Below are 17844 nucleotides of genomic sequence, written 5' to 3'. Positions count from 1 at the left end.
ACCTTGTAAAAAGTAGTTTAATCTGATCACCAGGCTGATTTTATAGCTTGTAGTTTGCCCAGTTGTCATAGTACTATAAACACCTTTATAGTTTCAAATGTAAGACATCAGGACTGAGAAACGTGCTAAAAAAAAAAGAAAAGAAAAATTGAACTTCTACAATTTCTGGGCAAAATCCATCTGCTGCGGAAAATCATGTGATACACTGGAAAGCTCCAGATCTGCTACAAAATGGACTGGACTGTTTTAAGGCTGCCAACCTGTCTGCTTTCAATTTCCTTGTCTTTTTTGTGTGTGTGTGTGTGGTGAAGATTTATTATTCCTATTATTTAGTAGTAGTAGTAGTAAATGGTTTTGATATGTCTTCTCACATTACTGTGCTGTGTTCATTTCATCCGCAGTCTGAAAATATGCAACTGTTGGATTATTATTTATCAGAAAATGTACATTGGGTCCAGAATAATATAGTACTATAGCCCATGCTGGAAAAAATGACATTCTGATTCAATGCATAGATATTGCATTTTATTATTATTATTATTTAAATTTCAGGATTTTTCTATTTTTTTTCTCTTAAATTCAGAATATCTAGTTAACCCTACACATCTAGATATTGCAGTTATGTGTTATTATAGAGTCTTTTTTATTCTACTGTGTTGCATAATGGTGTCCTGGGAAATTACTTGTATACACACACACGATGTGTAGTGTATGTACATGGGCAATCTTGTCTAAATTTGTCTCGTTCACTCATTTTTTCGCTTAGTAGACATAACAGCTCGGCACAGTGCAGCTACAGCCCAGCACACTGACTGATGCATCTGTGGAAAAGGAAGTTTTTCCCAGTTACAGTCGGCAGTGGATGCTGATAACAAAGTTCCACAAGTTCAGTGCAAATCTGCGTTTGGGTTGACAGACACAATGAGGAGGTATAAGAGAGCTGAGCTGAAGTTGAGAATGTGTATCTACTCAACAGGCTGACACCATGTTGCAGATACTGGTCCTCCTGCTGCTTCAGGTAGCATATGGTGAGTAGAGGGGTGTGATAAAAGAGGAGTCAAACTGAGCAAAAAAAGTAGCACCATGGTTAATTAATACATAAATGCATATGTACATGCACTCAAATCAAGGTTTTTGTGTAATGTGGCACCCTTTATCATGTGTTTTTAGTTTTTGGCTGTGGCACACCTGCTGTCACACCCAACACCAATAGGGTGGTAAATGGAGAAGATGCTCGCCCCCATAGCTGGCCCTGGCAGGTAACCACCATGTTTTACATTCGCTTGAAGGAAATCTCTTATTTCATTATTTTTTCCGTTTATTCACAGTGACTGTTTTTTCTCAGATCTCCCTGCAGGTGAAGCACGGCAGCCGTTATCATCACACTTGTGGAGGAACTCTGGTTGGACCTCGCTGGGTGCTGACTGCTGGACACTGCATCTGGTAACTAACATTAATCTGTGAGGCTGAAACAGTAGTGGCTTGCTATGTGTGAGCTGTAGCAGACCTTAAGTATAATAATAATTGTAAATGTGCTCTGAAATGATAGAACATATGTGTTTTACAGGCCAGGAGATGTGTACCGTGTGGTCCTGGGAGAGTATGACATGAGCAAACAAGAAGGCACAGAACAGATCAGAGACGTCCTGCGCATCATTGTCCATCCCCTGTGGGACATTGACCGTGTGGCTGATGGGTGAGTTTATTCTCAGGGACAAACAAAATGATGATTTCTCCATTAACTTAGTCTTCCCATCCCCTGTAAGAACCTTGATAAGCATATAGCCATCGATGGTACGGCATGTTAATTTACACCTATTGCAAAGAAAGTAAAGCAAAGCAAATTAAAAAAGCAATGTAAGCAATTTAACCATAAACTGCAGCTTATTCAATGCATTTAATAATATCAGTGAATATCTACTATTTCCTCACAGCAATGATCTTGCCCTGCTGAAGCTGGATAAGAGTCCCATTATGAATGACAGCGTTGGCCTGGCTTGTCTTCCAGAGGCTGGAGAGATCCCCTCCCATGGGGCAGCTTGTTACATCTCCGGCTGGGGCAACCTTTACAGTAATGCCTCTGATTATGTATCTGTCTTCTTGTCTTTTCACTGATCACTGCAAATCACTGTCTTATTAAATTTGTATCAAAAATTGAATGGTGATTCAGGTACTTAATCTTGTCTGCATTGTACAATGATTTATTCATGTGTTGTTGACCAGCTACATTCTATCTGTGTTTCAGCTCACGGCCCCATGCCTGATAAGTTGCAGCAGGCCTTGCTGCCTGTGGTGGAGCACAGTGTGTGCAGCCGCAGTGACTGGTGGGGCATTAACGTCAAGACCACTATGATCTGTGCTGGAGGAGATGTCGTATCTGGATGCAATGTATGTTAGGCACCCATCAAGACTGAACTGACTATCAACATAATCAGCTGCTTTATACTACACTACACTATGTTAATGTCTCTCTGTCTCTTTCAGGGAGACTCTGGAGGTCCTCTGAACTGTATGGGTCAGGATGGTAGGTGGTACGTCCAGGGCGTCACTAGCTTTGTTTCCTCTCGCACCTGCAATGAGGTGAAGAAACCCACCGTCTTCACACGCACCTCTGCCTTCACCGAGTGGCTCAGTGAGGTAAGTTAATCAATACATCCACTCTGTTTGATTTATAGCAACATCTCACCTGTGTGTATCAAGAGGAACAGAATTGTACTGCACTCAAAGTATTTCATGTATAAATAAGTTATAAGAAAATTCTCCCTGTTCTCTCTTCAGGTTATGCTGAAATACTGAGGACCCCTCTGGATCAACTCTGAAAAATAATGTGGTCCCAAGTGCCAGTGTTGTCTTTATCTGGTGTCTGCTTATTTTCAAGTTTCGTATCAGTGTCAGAAATGGAATGAAAAGTCTACCAGTACTAAAAATCAATAAAAGGGTAATAGGATACAATATATTTAAACTGAATTAAAAAGTGAAATACTTGAAATTCCAAGTGTTTTAATTGAATATGCTAATATAACACTTATTTGGAAATGCTTAGAGTCACATCTAAAACTTCATTCATACAGTACCACAAACTGGGGTCTTATGAACTGTTGCGTTTTAACAAAGTCACATAAAAAGACTAAAATCCTTTATGACAAAGCACTGCAGCATGCAGAATAAAAGAAAATCGGCATTTTTCATGTCTTAATAAAGATGCTAGAAAAGTGTAGAAAGACACACCACCCCTGTCTAAATGCACCGTACCACTTGATATTTCATCCTCTCCTGTTGTGTGATAAGGAAAATGAGGAATGGCTGCCCATCAGTGGGCGCGGAGGACTTATGCATCAGTATTTCCTATCAATCACCACCAAGGTCGGCTAAGAGTCAGCCGCAGTGAACACACTGTACGATACATCCAGGTGGGAGCTGAGCTGGAAAGCAGCATTTCACATCAGATAAATAGCAGCAATAGGTTACCTTGATGCATGACCTCAGCAATCTGCTGCATCAGATAACAGCTGCAATCTGAGACACTTTTTCTGACAAATATACAACTAGTTTCCAGTTATTTTACCATAATAGATGATCACAATAACACAATGCAACTGGTATATAAAAAGTTGTGAAAATGTCTAAATTTACTTTTAGAGTATCAATGCAACAAATGCCTATAGAAATAGCATTAACTGTAGCTGTATGCTGAGAACAGTTAAGTTTGGTAGTAAGTACAAAGCTACAATATTAATATTCAGATGATCACATCTGTAATAAACCTGCATTTTCTGCTTGGCATATAGATACATCTATATATTTATTTGTTTATATTTCTATCTCTAATCTGTCTTCATCAGAATATTGCCATTCACACTGAAGAATATCTTGCTTCATATTTAAACACCCTATAAAAACTAATTCATCTTTGATTTATGACTTTTACTCAATTTCACATCTGTAGAGAGAAACACACATCTGCCTCACTAAAAAAACAATAGTCACATCCAGACTCACTTTAAACATGAGAGTTAAAATTCAAGTCTGTGTAAAAGTAAAAACAAACATTATTGGTCTCAGCAGCTCCAAGAGATCAGGCTTTAAATAAATCAGTGCTTGAGAGTTTATAATCTCTAGTTTCAAGTTTTTGGAGAGAATTTTTGTTGTAAATATTGAAGCTTAGCCTTACACAAATACACTATCCACTGAAAGGAATATAATCTGTGGCTGGGTGAAGTTTTGCTTCAAGCATTGACATGAACACAAGCCTTTTGACATTTGTTATCCCCATCTGCTGGTAGATGTGGGAACCTGCTCAAGCCTAATAGCATCACAGCAGCTCCACTCAGTGGAGAGAAAAGGAGCAGAGAGACCATCTACAGTGATCTCCACTACCCACATTTGAAATGAAACATGTGAACCTTAATAAAAAGCCATTCCTGTTTAGTTACTCTTCAATGTCATTACAGTAATGCCATTAGACTTCTGCCACCTAACTAACTCATATGTATATTGTCAGAGTACTGTTGCTCCTGCTGTATTGTAACCTGTGAAAGACAGTGAAATGTTTGAATTCTTAAACTGTTAATGATCATTTTCTCACTTGCACAGTTTCTAAGGAGGGTCACAAGACCCCAACTGTTACTTAACACCACCTTTATGCTTCAGTTCACAATAAACTATGTAACCTATAACACATAGAGTCAATGTGCAGTCATCCACATACAATTTTCTGTACTCCATCAAGTATGATGGACAGTTGTGCAATATCTTTTCTCATTGCCTTTGATATGTTGGATTTTAAAAGAATGGACACTGTAATAGCCTACATCTCACTCATCTTGACAAGAACATTATACATCATTGTGGTATTGTACGAAATCAAGAGATGTGTCATGTTGCATTCTTTCTGAAAATATGAAGTCATTTTGTGTGAGGTGATGTGTTTTCCCGTTATTTCAACACATCCAGATCTCAAACTTTACCCTAGAATCTTAAGGAAAATGGGTTTTCCATGCTGCTATATGTCAGGCTGGGTGTGTTATCATTACTGCCTCAAGATATGCACATCATTTATTCTTCTAAATTTTTGTTTGTTTCAATCTTTTAAACAGTCTCTTTACAGTATGAGGATCAAACCTGTAGAAAGACAGAATGTGTCTCAGTATGTGTATTTTATATCACATCCCACACACACCGTGACACCGTGGTCATAACCTTGATGGCTGCTCAGTCTCACCGCCCTCAGAATCTCAACCAGTTCTAACAGACTTTTATGGTTTTATGGAATACAGCACAGCCCACTAACAATGTAGTACTACAGGGTGGCTGCCGGCAGTAACATGAGGGCAAACTGCTTGACCTCATGTGGACTGTGCCAGCTTGGCAGATAGATGGCATCAACTCAGTGGCCCTGGAGGCAATCATTGACTCTGATACCATAACAATTCCTATAAGAAAACATAAACACTGAAGATATAGAACAGTATATAGGGCAGATAATACAGTATATTGATTTGAACAAGGACAAGAGTGGTATACAGACTTTAAAGCAGATCTTGCAGGTAAATAAGAAAAAGAACATCATGTCCAAATGTATTACCCTAAAATAAAACAATTAAAAATTCTGCTCTTTTAAAAACAAGCTTGTAACAGTTACAAAGTATTTTGATTAGCGTGTGGGCGGACAATGAAAGCAACATTCCAAAGGTTAAAGGTAAGCCTTGGATGAGCTTTCTATCGTATGTGGGTCTCCTGAAGTCACATGGGGGGAAAAAAACCATTGCATCAAGTCTAATGGGTTAGTCAATAAATAACTAGGTGAATTGTAAAATACAGTCACCTTATGATGCTTCTTTATACTTAACTGTGAGTCTTTAGTCTTGTCTATGCATACATTGTGCCACGTTACTGTGGACACATTGTAGAGGTCAAGAACACAACTAGAAATGCAATTAGAACTCGAATAACATGCATACGTAATATTACTGGTCATAAATGCACAGAAGCCTTTGGCACAAAATTATCAGCGATTATCAGCAACTCATGATAAATACATGGACCTGAATATCAACTGTGAATATTAGCCTTAACTTAGTCAACTGCAGCAAAAACTACATTTTATTGCACATTTCTCAAAGAGTCAATGTGAATCGTTGACCTAAGCAGAGCCATGTAGTGTCATACAGTTTGTCAGCACAATTTAATATTTGGGCATCAACTCACACACCAACTAATGTTTTTGTCAATGTATGTTTTTATTCACCCAGATATATGGCAGCTATATATTGCTCAGTTATCTTTCTTTTATGTCTTTTATCTGTAAGATAATTAGTGGCTAATAATTAATCCCACTGCAATGCAATTATGCAACATTTCAAGAAATTATTAAATCATAGTGATTCATAATGATTTATTACACGTAACGACCAATGTCACAACTGGAAAATGTTAAGAATTATGTTGGATGCAATTAGTGTACTGAAATGAGAGATGATATTAGATCAAACTAAACATGTTCAGACACTTTTTAATGTGATGCTACTTGTCATGTTGTTCCAATTATAATGTCTATAAAGTCTTTTGGAAAATTTGTAAATGTGTTTTCTTCTCACTTATCAGAATGCCATAAAATAACACTCAAATTATTAAAAGCATAATAGTTTGGTTGTTGGAGTTAATTCATATTTAAATCTGGATCCAAATTTTGATACATTTTTTAAAAAAAGTAATAGACTCTAGGATCAGTTCTGCTGCTATAATCAATAAAATAAAATATTTGAATTGGTTAAGAAATGCAGTTTTCTACTTTTTTTTTTTTTTTTACTATTGTTGTCTTCTGATAAAACAAATATGAGAGGGTTATTTATTATATTTGTTGACTGTATTTTTGTACCTGTAATGGGAGCGCAGTGTTTTATCATGTTGTGTTTTGAATGTTGGACAGTGGGAAAGTTTTATATATGGTTCACCTAATTTTATACCAGTTGTTAAACACTGTGAACTTGATGTTGCCTGACCTGCCATCAGCTGATTGTTTGTGTTGTAGCCAAGTAGTAAAATATAATGATTGTTGGTTTGGAGCTGTTATTTTGAAGCTAGACAACATAGTAACTGTAGTTAGAGAATATCAGTTTTTTTCATCTTTTAGGTCATATGAAGCAAATCAAAAAGACAGATACATTATGTTTTTTGTTTGGTAATTTGATTTATGTGAGCAGTTATTAAGGAACGCATAGAAATGTGTTTTTAACTGATATATTTGGGTATTAAAAATGAAGAAAAAAAGTTGTAGAAGCTGATATAAGAAATGATTTAGCACATACAGACAGATCCAATCTCAGGTCTAAAACCTGCTCTAGTGACAACAGCAGATTGAATGTATGATGAGTGACTCGTAAGGCTGGAGCTGATTTTCAGAGACTGAAGTCCTTGGAGTTGTTTCTCAGAACAACATATAACCTCAAAAGATATGTGAGTGAGTCTGAAACACCCACGCAAAGGTCCAGCATTTATCATCCAATCAACCACTGCTCTCAAATAACCACTGAAGCAAGTATTCCATACCAAATATGAATGATGATCATTATTACCAATCATCATTAAACATTCCAAATAATGAACTAAATATTAGCTTAATGAGACATAGATCTGCTTTGATTTTTATTCATCTGCATCAACTCAGTGAACCCTTTTTTTTATAAGCCCAGCATTAATGATTTTTTTATTGCTGTTTGAGGCATGGTTCTAGTTTAATCATTAACCATATTCACACCATTTATTTGATATGCAATATGCTATGTTGTTACAGTCAAATCTCTGCTATAAACTTTGATTATTAACTAATATATATGTGCATATACAAGCATCTGTGTATGTGTGTGTGTGTTTTATCTAAAAAGTTGTAAATGTGGGAGGCTGTGTGTGTGTTTGATTAAGAGAGGGAAAAAGATCGAGAGTGTGTATGTATGGCTACCTATGTAAAGAGAGTGAGAATAGATAAAGCAGAGCTAGTTTTATGCATTATTGTAGCTGCTTTAAACAGTATTTATATCACAGTTGAGCTTGTGATCAATTACATATTCGTCCAAATTACAATAAATTGTACATATACTGAAATGACCAACACAGAAAAGCTATTACTTTAGTGGGTCACAGTGCGAGCCTTTGGACTATGAACATTAAAAAACGTGAAGAATTTCGTATGGCCTTGAATGACACAAAATATAACAGAGGATCAATATGATGTTGGCATGGTTCCCAACAGTTTTGGCTTCCCTTGAAATTAGGTAATGGACTTCTAACCCCTGATCAAAGGTTATATCTGCTGTGGAAAATGAGCATGAGTGATGTTTTGAGGAATTTGTCAAGGCCTGAAGAGATGAAGCTATGTATTTCACATGAAAAAAAAGTCAGAACATCTTGGAAAAAGTACACATTATGTTTTGGAACAGGAGTAGGCCTACTTGGTGACCCCCTTATACTTCTTCTTGCAGTCCTTTGATGAGAATAGCACAGTTTAGTGTTTCACTTACAACCACCAGGGGGCAGCGTCTTTGATTTCATCATTGCATTATACACATGTGCCGTGTGTTACACCTGTTGCTAAGAATAAACCATAAATACAAGTGACCTATAATATAAATCTTCCATACACAGGCTAGTTATATATTTCAGCTATTCCACCGTCATCATTAAGTGTTATTAGTGATTCATAACATGTAAAAGAAGGAACGTGTGCTGTATGCGGCAACTGTCCTACTTCTTCTCATCCAACAATAAAAGATTCTGTTAATATTAAGTTTTACAGCAGCTCTTCAATTAATTTAGCCGGTGAGCTTTTATCAAACAGCTCGCCCCACATACAGACTCTTTCTCCAGTCAGTCGTACTCTGCACATGTGTGCACGACATGTGTGCACGACCTTTGAACTGAGAGCAGCGTGTGTGCGCTCTCCTCCGCTCTATAAAAGCAGCGCTCAGCCTCGCTCTGAGCAACAGGTAACCCAGGTGAAGCTCCGGAGAAACAGGTGCGTAGCCGACCATCACTTTCGAAGTGAAGGGCAGATACTCGCGTACTGTCCCGACATGTGAAATTATTGTAATCGAGGAAAAGTTTTAAAACAAGTAATTCTTTTGAGGGTGGAGAGATTTTTGGGGAGTGTGAAATAGAATTGCATGTGTTTTGTTTTGTTTTTTGTTTTTGGGGTTTTTTCGATGTATTCTGATAATATGGTATTTCTTTTTTTTCTGTGCGCTTTTTTAACGTGTTACTTTCATTCTTTCACAGTCATTTTTAGAGATGTAATTCCATTATTGTCGTAATGCTGAGGATGGTTAATTATATTTATTGCGTTTTATAATGCTTTGGAAAAAAAGTTTTTAAAAACTACCTAATTCATGCACATAATTTCCACTTCCAACGCTTGTTTGTTCTTTTAGCAACCCCTCTGCCTCTAACTGTATTATTTTATGAGTTCATGTATATGAAAAAGTTTCATCTGATTTGTAGCTATTTGTTTTGATTTTTATCACTTGTCCAGATAGCCATGGCTCCTAGACCGCAGGTGACTGTGGAGACTGATTCCTCCCACAATCTAAACAGTAAGTCCTTTTTCCTTGGCATACTTCAACTTTTCACAAACTGTATTGATGCCACCTTGTTTTCTAACATTGCCCTTCCTTCCTCCCTCAGATGACAACCCTCAGACTAAAGATTTAGCCATTCTGCCGGCTTACTCCACTGTGGACCTGGTGAATGAAGCTCCAGATGAAAATAATCCCTGGGATATCCCAGAGCTGAAAGACACTGGGATCAAGTGGTCAGGTGAGGCAGCTTGACAATCTCACTGCACAGTGTGGACATCTTTGCAAAACTTGACCCTGATTCAGTATTTTTTTTTTTGTGTTTTCTGACAGAGTTGGACACAAAAGGAAAGATTATGAGAGTGCTGACTGGTATAGTGAAGTTCATTCTTCTGCTTGGATTTCTCTATGTGTTTATCTGCTCTCTGGATGTTCTCAGTTCTGCTTTCCAACTAGTTGGAGGTAAAAATGAATCCATAGAATTATATTTAATATTCTAGGTCATTATTACTACAAAGTGTAGTTGCATCTGCTTATGTAATGTGTATGAGGCTTTTTTTAACCTGAGGGTGTTTGTGTGTGTTCAGGAAAAGCTGCTGGTGACATCTTCCAGGACAATGTTGTGTTGTCCAACCCTGTGGCTGGGCTGGTGATCGGGGTGTTAGTCACAGTGCTGGTGCAGAGTTCTAGCACCTCCTCCTCCATTGTGGTCAGCATGGTATCCTCTGGATGTAAGTATGGACATACTACACACAGAAGATGCATACATTTGCACTTACACCCACAGAAACATAGAGCTATAGTTTATTACATTTTATGAACATCATGCTATTTATATTTTTTCAGTGCTGGATGTCCAGTCTGCAGTGCCGATCATCATGGGTGCAAACATTGGAACATCTGTCACCAACACTATTGTGGCCATGATGCAGGCAGGAGACAGAAATGAGTTCCGGAGGTAAATCAGATCAAACAGTGATACAAATGGAAAATTGCAGTATAGTAGTAGAACAAAACCTCTGAAACTGATCTCTAGAAATGGTATTTGGTACATGTTCAAGAATGTTGTCCCCTCTCACTTCCAGGGCATTTGCTGGTGCCACGGTCCATGACTTCTTTAACTGGCTCTCTGTGCTAATCCTCCTGCCCTTGGAAGTCGCCACAGGTGTGCTGTACAAACTCACCCACCTTGTAATCGAATCCTTTAACATCGAGGGTGGAGAGGACGCCCCCGACCTGCTCAACGTCATCACGGACCCTCTCACCAACTCCATCATTCAGGTAGAGACACTGAAATCATCATGAAATTATGCAACATTAACAAGAAATGTCTTTTTAAAAAATGTAATAAAATGTGTTAACATTTGTCTTCCACTAGCTGGACAAATCTGTCATCACTGGAATTGCTACTGGTGACCCGGAAGCCAGAAACAAGAGTCTGATCAAAATATGGTGCAAAACCAAAACCAACACGGTAAGAAATCAACAAGAACTGCATCACATACATTAATTATCAGTTTGCCACACACTGAACAAAACAGTAACAGTAAAAACATGATAAAGCTATAGTTAGCTCAGGTGTTCTTCTGTTAATGACTGATATTGTCCTTGTTGTATCATGACCACAGTGTTTCTGTCATTAGGTCATACCTTCAAAGCTGTGTAACATTGTGTGTGATCATAGCTGCTTTGATTTCTTAATCATTGCTAATGCATAACTAACGCATTGTTTTAATGCTATTTTTTGTGGATTCTTTTATCTTTATCTAAGACTTTCTGGAATACAACAGTGGAGAACTGCACTGCCGGTGCCATCTGTTGGGAGGAGGGAAACCAGACCTGGACTGAGATGAACATGACTTTGATAGATTACCAACAGAAATGTAAGTGTGCCTCCTTCATGTGAATACCTGAGGTCAAGACAGACGAAAATTCTTTTTACAAAGCAATTAGGTTTACCTGATCCACCAAAGCTCAGTGAAATATGAGCAAGGCTTTCTGCCACAACAACCTCCTTCATCCAGACCCTCTGATGTGTGGACAATGACTACCTTTGAGTTGTTTTAGTGACTCAGCTAGTACCCTCCCTTGACCCCTCTGCCTGCTTAATAGATCTATTCACTCACTGAAGCACCTGGGTGCCACATGACCGTAAAGTATGCTGCCCCCAATTAAAGTAAATGTTGTAAAATCACTCCAGTTTGATAAGATCAGAAAGCTCAGTACTGGCGGTTATACCGTCCTCAGTTATGTTTTAAAACTACAGGGATGTTCTCAGAAAATCATCTATCTGTTTTTATCAGTTCCATTTATCAAAGAAGGTTTGCTCTGAAGTGACTCATGCACATGAGGCTATTTTTATCTGTCACGCACTGCAAGCCCAGAGATGACACTTTAATGCCAACCATCTCTTTGACTTGTCCGTCACAGGCAAACACATCTTCGTCTACGCTAATTTGCCAGACCTGGCAGTGGGCCTCATTCTCCTGGCTCTGTCTCTGCTCATCCTCTGCACCTGCCTCATCCTTATCGTCAAGCTGCTCAACTCCATGCTGAAGGGGCAGGTGGCTGTTGTCATCAAGAAGGTGCTCAACACAGGTAAACAAAACAAACAAAAAAAGCGAATCTCCTGTTTGATAGTCAGCACATCTGCTTCGGTGGTGATGCTTGATGAGCAACACAGGTACAGCCATTCTGTTGCTTCTCCTGGCTCGCTTCCAGGTCCAGCAGTCCTGTTGGGGCGGCGGAGAAAGCTCAGGCACAAATGTACTGTTTTGACAGCGATGCTTGTTTCCTCTGGTCACGTGGTCTTAATGTGTGCAGTTACACCGTGCTCACATCATCAGGTTTATTGCTCACTTGCTGTGTTTCTGTTTGACTACAGACTTCCCCTTCCCCTTCAGCTGGGTTACTGGCTATATTGCAATTTTTGTGGGAGCGGGAATGACTTTCATTGTTCAGAGCAGCTCCGTCTTCACCTCAGCTATAACTCCTCTTGTTGGTGAGTTAACAATTTACACAATAATGCCACTCAAAAAGATTTTTTTTAAATTGACTCCAGGACTTATATGTTGTTAATCTTCTTTCACCAGGTATTGGTGTCATTAGCCTTGAAAGAGCCTATCCTCTGACACTTGGGTCAAATATTGGTACAACCACTACTGCTATACTTGCTGCTATGGCTAGTCCTGGAGAAACGCTAGCTAACTCCCTGCAGGTAATAAAGTAAAAAGTTTCCCTTCTCTACCTGTTTGTTTGAACTGTATTTGCAGGATTTGATCCATATTTGCGGGGATTTGTGAGATCTAACAGTATTTGAATGTCATCTGCTTGTGTTTTTTTCTAGATCGCACTTTGCCATTTCTTCTTCAACATCATGGGTATCTTATTGTGGTATCCGATCCCCATCACCCGGGTGCCCATCAGGTTGGCCAGAGGGCTGGGGAACCATACGGCTAAATACCGTTGGTTTGCTGGCTTCTACCTCATCCTGTGCTTCTTAATTCTCCCTCTCTCTGTTTTCGGGCTGTCGGTGGCGGGCTGGCAGGCGCTGGTTGGCGTCGGTGTGCCCGTCGTCGTGCTGGTGGTCTTTGTGATCATTGTAAACGTGATGCAGTCTCGCTGGCCCCAGCACCTGCCCAGCATCCTGCGCACCTGGGACTTTTTGCCCAGGCCCCTGCGTTCCCTTGGGCCCTGGGACACCATGTTGACCTCGGCCTTCCGCTTCTGCGGCAAGCACTGCTGCTGCTGCTGCAGGTGCTCCAAGTGTTGCAAAGTGGTAGAGGACGAAAAAATACGGAGAAGCAGCATCAAGAGTCTGGAGATGTACGATAATCCAGCCCTGTCACAAGATGAGGATACAAAGGAGGCCGTTAAGGCAACTCATCTTTAATATTAATCCATTAATTGTCTATCTATAAGCTGTACTCAATGCAATAATGTATTTTTTAACACACTTGTAATTGTCCATCACTTCTTAGGTTGTGGTATGTTGATGATTTCTCTTTACTGTATGATATACTAAGCACTCTAGTAAATTGTCACTGACACATACATATGAACAGAAGTTTTGGACACAATGTTATGAAGCCAGGAACTGCAGTTTCTGGGTATGTGACATTTGTTTTATGTTGTTTTCAGACTCACTCCACTGTAAACCAGCACTCTGCCTTCACTCCGAATGTTATGATTTATTTTTATATTTTCATGATATGTATAAAAGAATTTAGATTGTATTTTCAACTTTGAACTTTTAAACTCCCAATGTATAATGTAGCATTTAAATATTATTATCCTTCAGTATTTATAATATTTGTAAATAAAAAATTATGATTTTTAAAGTATGGTTGTATTGGCTTGTTGTTATCATCTTGCCTCATCTGTTTAATGTAGATAATACATGCTTGGTATGTATGGCCTGAGGTCAAAGTTATTTATAGATATTGATAGGCACGTGCATAGATAAACCCCAAAGGTGGCTTGCGGACGTGCCCATGAGGCCTCTTAGAAAGAAAGTGCAATTTTTGTGGAGAGTTTTTATTAATACATAAAGAAATTCCTGTTATTCCTGCTAAATCCAGCATGACAAAACAATATACTCAATACCTCATCTTGTTGAGTGTTGCTGACTGAGAATTTATATTAGTATATGTTAATGTGAACAATTTGCTGCAAGGTAAAGTGACTGTAGTTGACAGAGCTCAGTAGAATGGGACTAGTATTCAGGGGGACTATTATTGTCATTGCACATCCTGAGACTGCATAGATCTATAAAGGGAAATGGATACAGATCAGAAGCCATTACTATGAAAGTTGTTCAGTGGTGCCTGAAGACAAAAAAGGTTGATTTCTGGGTGTAAAATTAGCTACATCTTTCACATTTGTGCAGTCCATACAGCATGTGCATTAAAGATTTCAGCCAACCGAGAAGTTTCTTGAACCAATCTCAGTCATAGGTTTTTAATACCCCTTTAACAGAGTTGCAAAAGTAGTCATTCCAGGTATATATGCAATCAATAATTTGCAAAAATGGCCTTTTATGAATCTGGGCTACCTCTTAAACATCCTCTTCACAGCCCTGGGTTATTGATATGTCATTTTGATCAAGTCATATGATACTTACTGATAGTCCTATTGGCAGTCATGCATGCATTTTGCACAACAGATCAGAGGATTCACTTTTCCCCTGAAGCAAATAGAAGGAAGAGTCTTACTTTCTTATCTGATGTGCCTTTGAACAGTAACTTTGCGATAGAGGGATTTCAGGCTGAAACACCAGACAATGTCACTGCATAATTGGAGCCGTATTTTCCAGGTACCTCTTGATTCCATTATGTGATGCAATTCTTACAGTTTTTTACAATTGTGTGAATACAAAAAATGTTCTAAACCAGAATGATTTTATCACACTGAACACACACATGGGCATATCTCTTCCTGTTGGCTGCTTTCGAATAAAAGGAATGACTGGTTTGTTGATTTTGAAACACGGTATCTAGTTTGGAGTTGAAGTTGGTGGGACACCCTGTATGCACTGTGGTCTTCTGACCTTGTAAGTCCAATTAAAGTTTCTGCTCCTCCCACAACACCCACACTGCTGAACCTGGATGCAGCCCTCCTTGTGTTTATGAGATCCAGAGGCACGAGTGGAATTAATCTGTATCACACGACGCTTAAAACAAAGTGAGGATTTAACCATACATTTTATTGTTTTATGTGTTACTTATTCATTGCTAATCATTACTAACAACCAGGAAGTGTAATTTATTATCACATTGAACAATGTTGACATTGTTAAGTATCTGATTTCAGGAACAAGACTGTATGCCAAAACCTAGTATATGGCTGGATCATGTATGAAATGCTAGACAGAGAGATGCAGTATATTATGTTAGTCAATCTGTAATGAAACTATAATAAAAATCCAATCTGTTACGTATCTTATTTAATAAAATTAAATTTAATATGGATTGATCTCTTCATTTTGATACATTTATATCTACTGAAATGTAGTGATATCTATACAGAGCCGCAGAGCAGCACTGTTGTTCTGTCCAGTTACAACATGAAGCTTCACTTCAACTCACTTCAAACTCATATGGCAGCTGCAATTGTTAGATTTCATCTGTGAGACCAACATTTATCTTCCAAACTGAATTATATCACAAATCAAAATGCTGCAGAGACATTAGAGCCTGTGGTAATAAATCACCAAAGAGCTGCACAGATCAGTTCATCAGATCATGTTCTTGCTAGGATGACAACTTGTTGCCCAGCCGTTAAACTCAAAGTCATCCTGCTAGCGGCTGAGGTGACCGACTGGTCCCACCTGACCAGCTGCTCCTCACATCGCCGAAAACATTGCACCAAACTTCCAATTAGGAATTACTTGGATATACTGACCACATATTGGGAATCGCAATGGTTAACTCCTCACCTGAAAAAAATATTAAAACTTAATAAAGACATATTACCAGTCTTACAGTGAAAATTACAAAATCTCTACCATAGCTGTTGGTTGATGCAAAATGCATCCTGAGATACTGGCTGGCCCAGGCTTTGGGGGCCTCCGGCTGACCAGTGGCATAACTTCATCACTCAGTGACTCAGTCAGTCAGTCACGGACATTTGCATTTGTATGACTGGCCCCGCTGGTGCAGTCAAGCCAAAAACCTCAGTAGGAGTGTGTGTAGGATTTTTTCTATATCAAATGGACCATTTGTTAGTAATTTCAGATCAATCAAGACTGGCAGTGCAAGCCAATTCTTTGTAATAACCCATCTATCGATTCAGCACATATATCTTAATATTTAGTTAGATCATATTCACATACTGATTTAATCAATCAATACTGATTTATTTGCCCACTTTGATGAGGAGCTTTTATTTTGTCACACAGCAATCAATCAGAGTCACAGTTTTCTGCACTGTGTGCATAAAGTCGCAACAGAAATTTACATGCCTTGACATTTTATCTGTTTGAATAATCGTCATACAGATGGATCCATAAGTTTTGTATTTTTGGTCTGACGTTACCCAAGTTGCCAGATCATCTATGAAACATAATTCACACACGACATACAGCACAATTTCAACCCATCTGTCACCACAAACCGATTCAAGTAGCGTGTGCACAGCTGCTCTCTGTGTACGCTGTCTTTCCTCCTATCCTCTGTCATCCTGTGATTCACTGCCTACAGGTACCTCTGGTAGAGAGGAGACTGCCTTGTCTCAGCCAGCAGCTATATTTATAATAATTTGCCAAATTTTAAAGCCACTGGAATCTTGTCTTGAAATAGTAAAAGTACATATATGATATCAAAGTTGACTATCTCATTAAGCATCCACAAAAAAACTAGTAGAAAACCTAGTTCAGAAAAAAGCTTATTTGGCTGCTCACACCATTCTACAGTGTTGTGTTGCCTTGATCAGGATATGCTTGACAGCTTCCTTTCAGCTCAAGTACCATTTTATTCATATTTATTCAATCACTAAAACATTTGGTGGCATGGAATAAACTGCCAAATCTATCAAATGGACTGTATTTGGTTAAAAGCTTGACTAATCAACTAATCTAAAATTATAGGATAGACCACCCAAATCTGTTTTTGTATTTAAGTATACCTCCAGGATAGGGTGACCAGACGAAGTCCCAAATAATTCGGAGCAGTCCCAAATTACAAGCAGTTGTCCCAAATCCTGAATCCTGTCCTATTTTTCCTGAAAATGAACCATGAAGATAATAGTAATAGATAATATGAACAAGCTAAAACAAGAGATTGTGTATGCTGTGAGACTCGCCTCGACTTTAGACACAACTGCTGAGGAGACCTGACTTGTCAACACAGTAATTCTGAAAAATGCTGCAGTGAACACATTGTTGTGTGTTTTGGAGCGCTGCCAAATGGTCATGAATAAATAATAACATAACAACCTGCTGCTGTCACCACAATAAAATGTAGAGGACTAAATTCAAATGAGAGAATTATCAATTAGTCTACATGAATTTGTAGCTCAATGGTTCTTTTAAGCCTGAATCTATGAAAATCTAAGCTATAATTTGTGCTTTTAGTTATTAAAAATGTCTTTAACAGGTATGATGATGTGTTTTCACATGTCTGTTGCACTGATTAGGCTATCATAAATAATTGTCGATGTCATTTGCAGTTTTTGCTAATTTTAGTTTTAGTCTTAGTTTTGTTAACTATAATAACCCTGGTGACAGAGAGTGCAGCCGCCCCTGCAGGAGGAATTTGTGATAAGCTTAGACAGCTTAATG

General features: G+C 38.5%; 2 protein-coding genes across 2 annotated transcripts; both read left to right on the top strand.

Annotated features, from left to right (window-relative positions):
* Nucleotides 1-985: 985 nt before the first annotated feature.
* Nucleotides 986-2796, top strand: LOC128361438 (proproteinase E-like). Its single transcript, XM_053321900.1, has 8 exons — nucleotides 986-1028; nucleotides 1171-1259; nucleotides 1346-1443; nucleotides 1568-1696; nucleotides 1935-2071; nucleotides 2246-2388; nucleotides 2485-2637; nucleotides 2779-2796. The coding sequence occupies exons 1-8, from the start codon at nucleotides 986-988 to the stop codon at nucleotides 2794-2796; spliced, it is 810 nt and encodes a 269-aa protein (XP_053177875.1).
* Nucleotides 2797-8995: 6199 nt separating this feature from the next.
* slc34a2b (solute carrier family 34 member 2b) lies at nucleotides 8996-13758 on the top strand. The gene is made up of 13 exons (XM_053321826.1): nucleotides 8996-9010; nucleotides 9524-9584; nucleotides 9676-9807; nucleotides 9900-10028; nucleotides 10154-10297; nucleotides 10413-10524; nucleotides 10652-10847; nucleotides 10945-11040; nucleotides 11338-11449; nucleotides 11997-12164; nucleotides 12451-12567; nucleotides 12659-12783; nucleotides 12913-13758. The coding sequence occupies exons 2-13, from the start codon at nucleotides 9530-9532 to the stop codon at nucleotides 13456-13458; spliced, it is 1932 nt and encodes a 643-aa protein (XP_053177801.1). The 5' UTR covers nucleotides 8996-9010; nucleotides 9524-9529; the 3' UTR covers nucleotides 13459-13758.
* The last annotated feature ends 4086 nt before the right edge of the window (nucleotides 13759-17844 follow it).

The sequence above is a fragment of the Scomber japonicus genome, chromosome 7 (assembly GCF_027409825.1).
Source record: "Scomber japonicus isolate fScoJap1 chromosome 7, fScoJap1.pri, whole genome shotgun sequence".
Classification (NCBI taxonomy): Eukaryota; Metazoa; Chordata; class Actinopteri; order Scombriformes; family Scombridae; genus Scomber; species Scomber japonicus.
This window is presented reverse-complemented; position numbering and strand designations above follow the sequence as displayed.

Coding starts and splice junctions, on each gene's coding strand:
- LOC128361438 (XM_053321900.1), top strand. CDS start 986: ATGTTGCAGATACTGGTCCTCCTGCTGCTTCAGGTAGCATATG. Junction 2,072..2,245: donor CGGCTGGGGCAACCTTTACA/GTAATGCCTCTG, acceptor TCTGTGTTTCAG/CTCACGGCCCCATGCCTGAT. Junction 2,389..2,484: donor ATGTCGTATCTGGATGCAAT/GTATGTTAGGCA, acceptor TGTCTCTTTCAG/GGAGACTCTGGAGGTCCTCT.
- slc34a2b (XM_053321826.1), top strand. CDS start 9,530: ATGGCTCCTAGACCGCAGGTGACTGTGGAGACTGATTCCTCCCACAAT. Junction 10,029..10,153: donor TGCTTTCCAACTAGTTGGAG/GTAAAAATGAAT, acceptor GTGTGTGTTCAG/GAAAAGCTGCTGGTGACATC. Junction 10,848..10,944: donor TCACCAACTCCATCATTCAG/GTAGAGACACTG, acceptor GTCTTCCACTAG/CTGGACAAATCTGTCATCAC.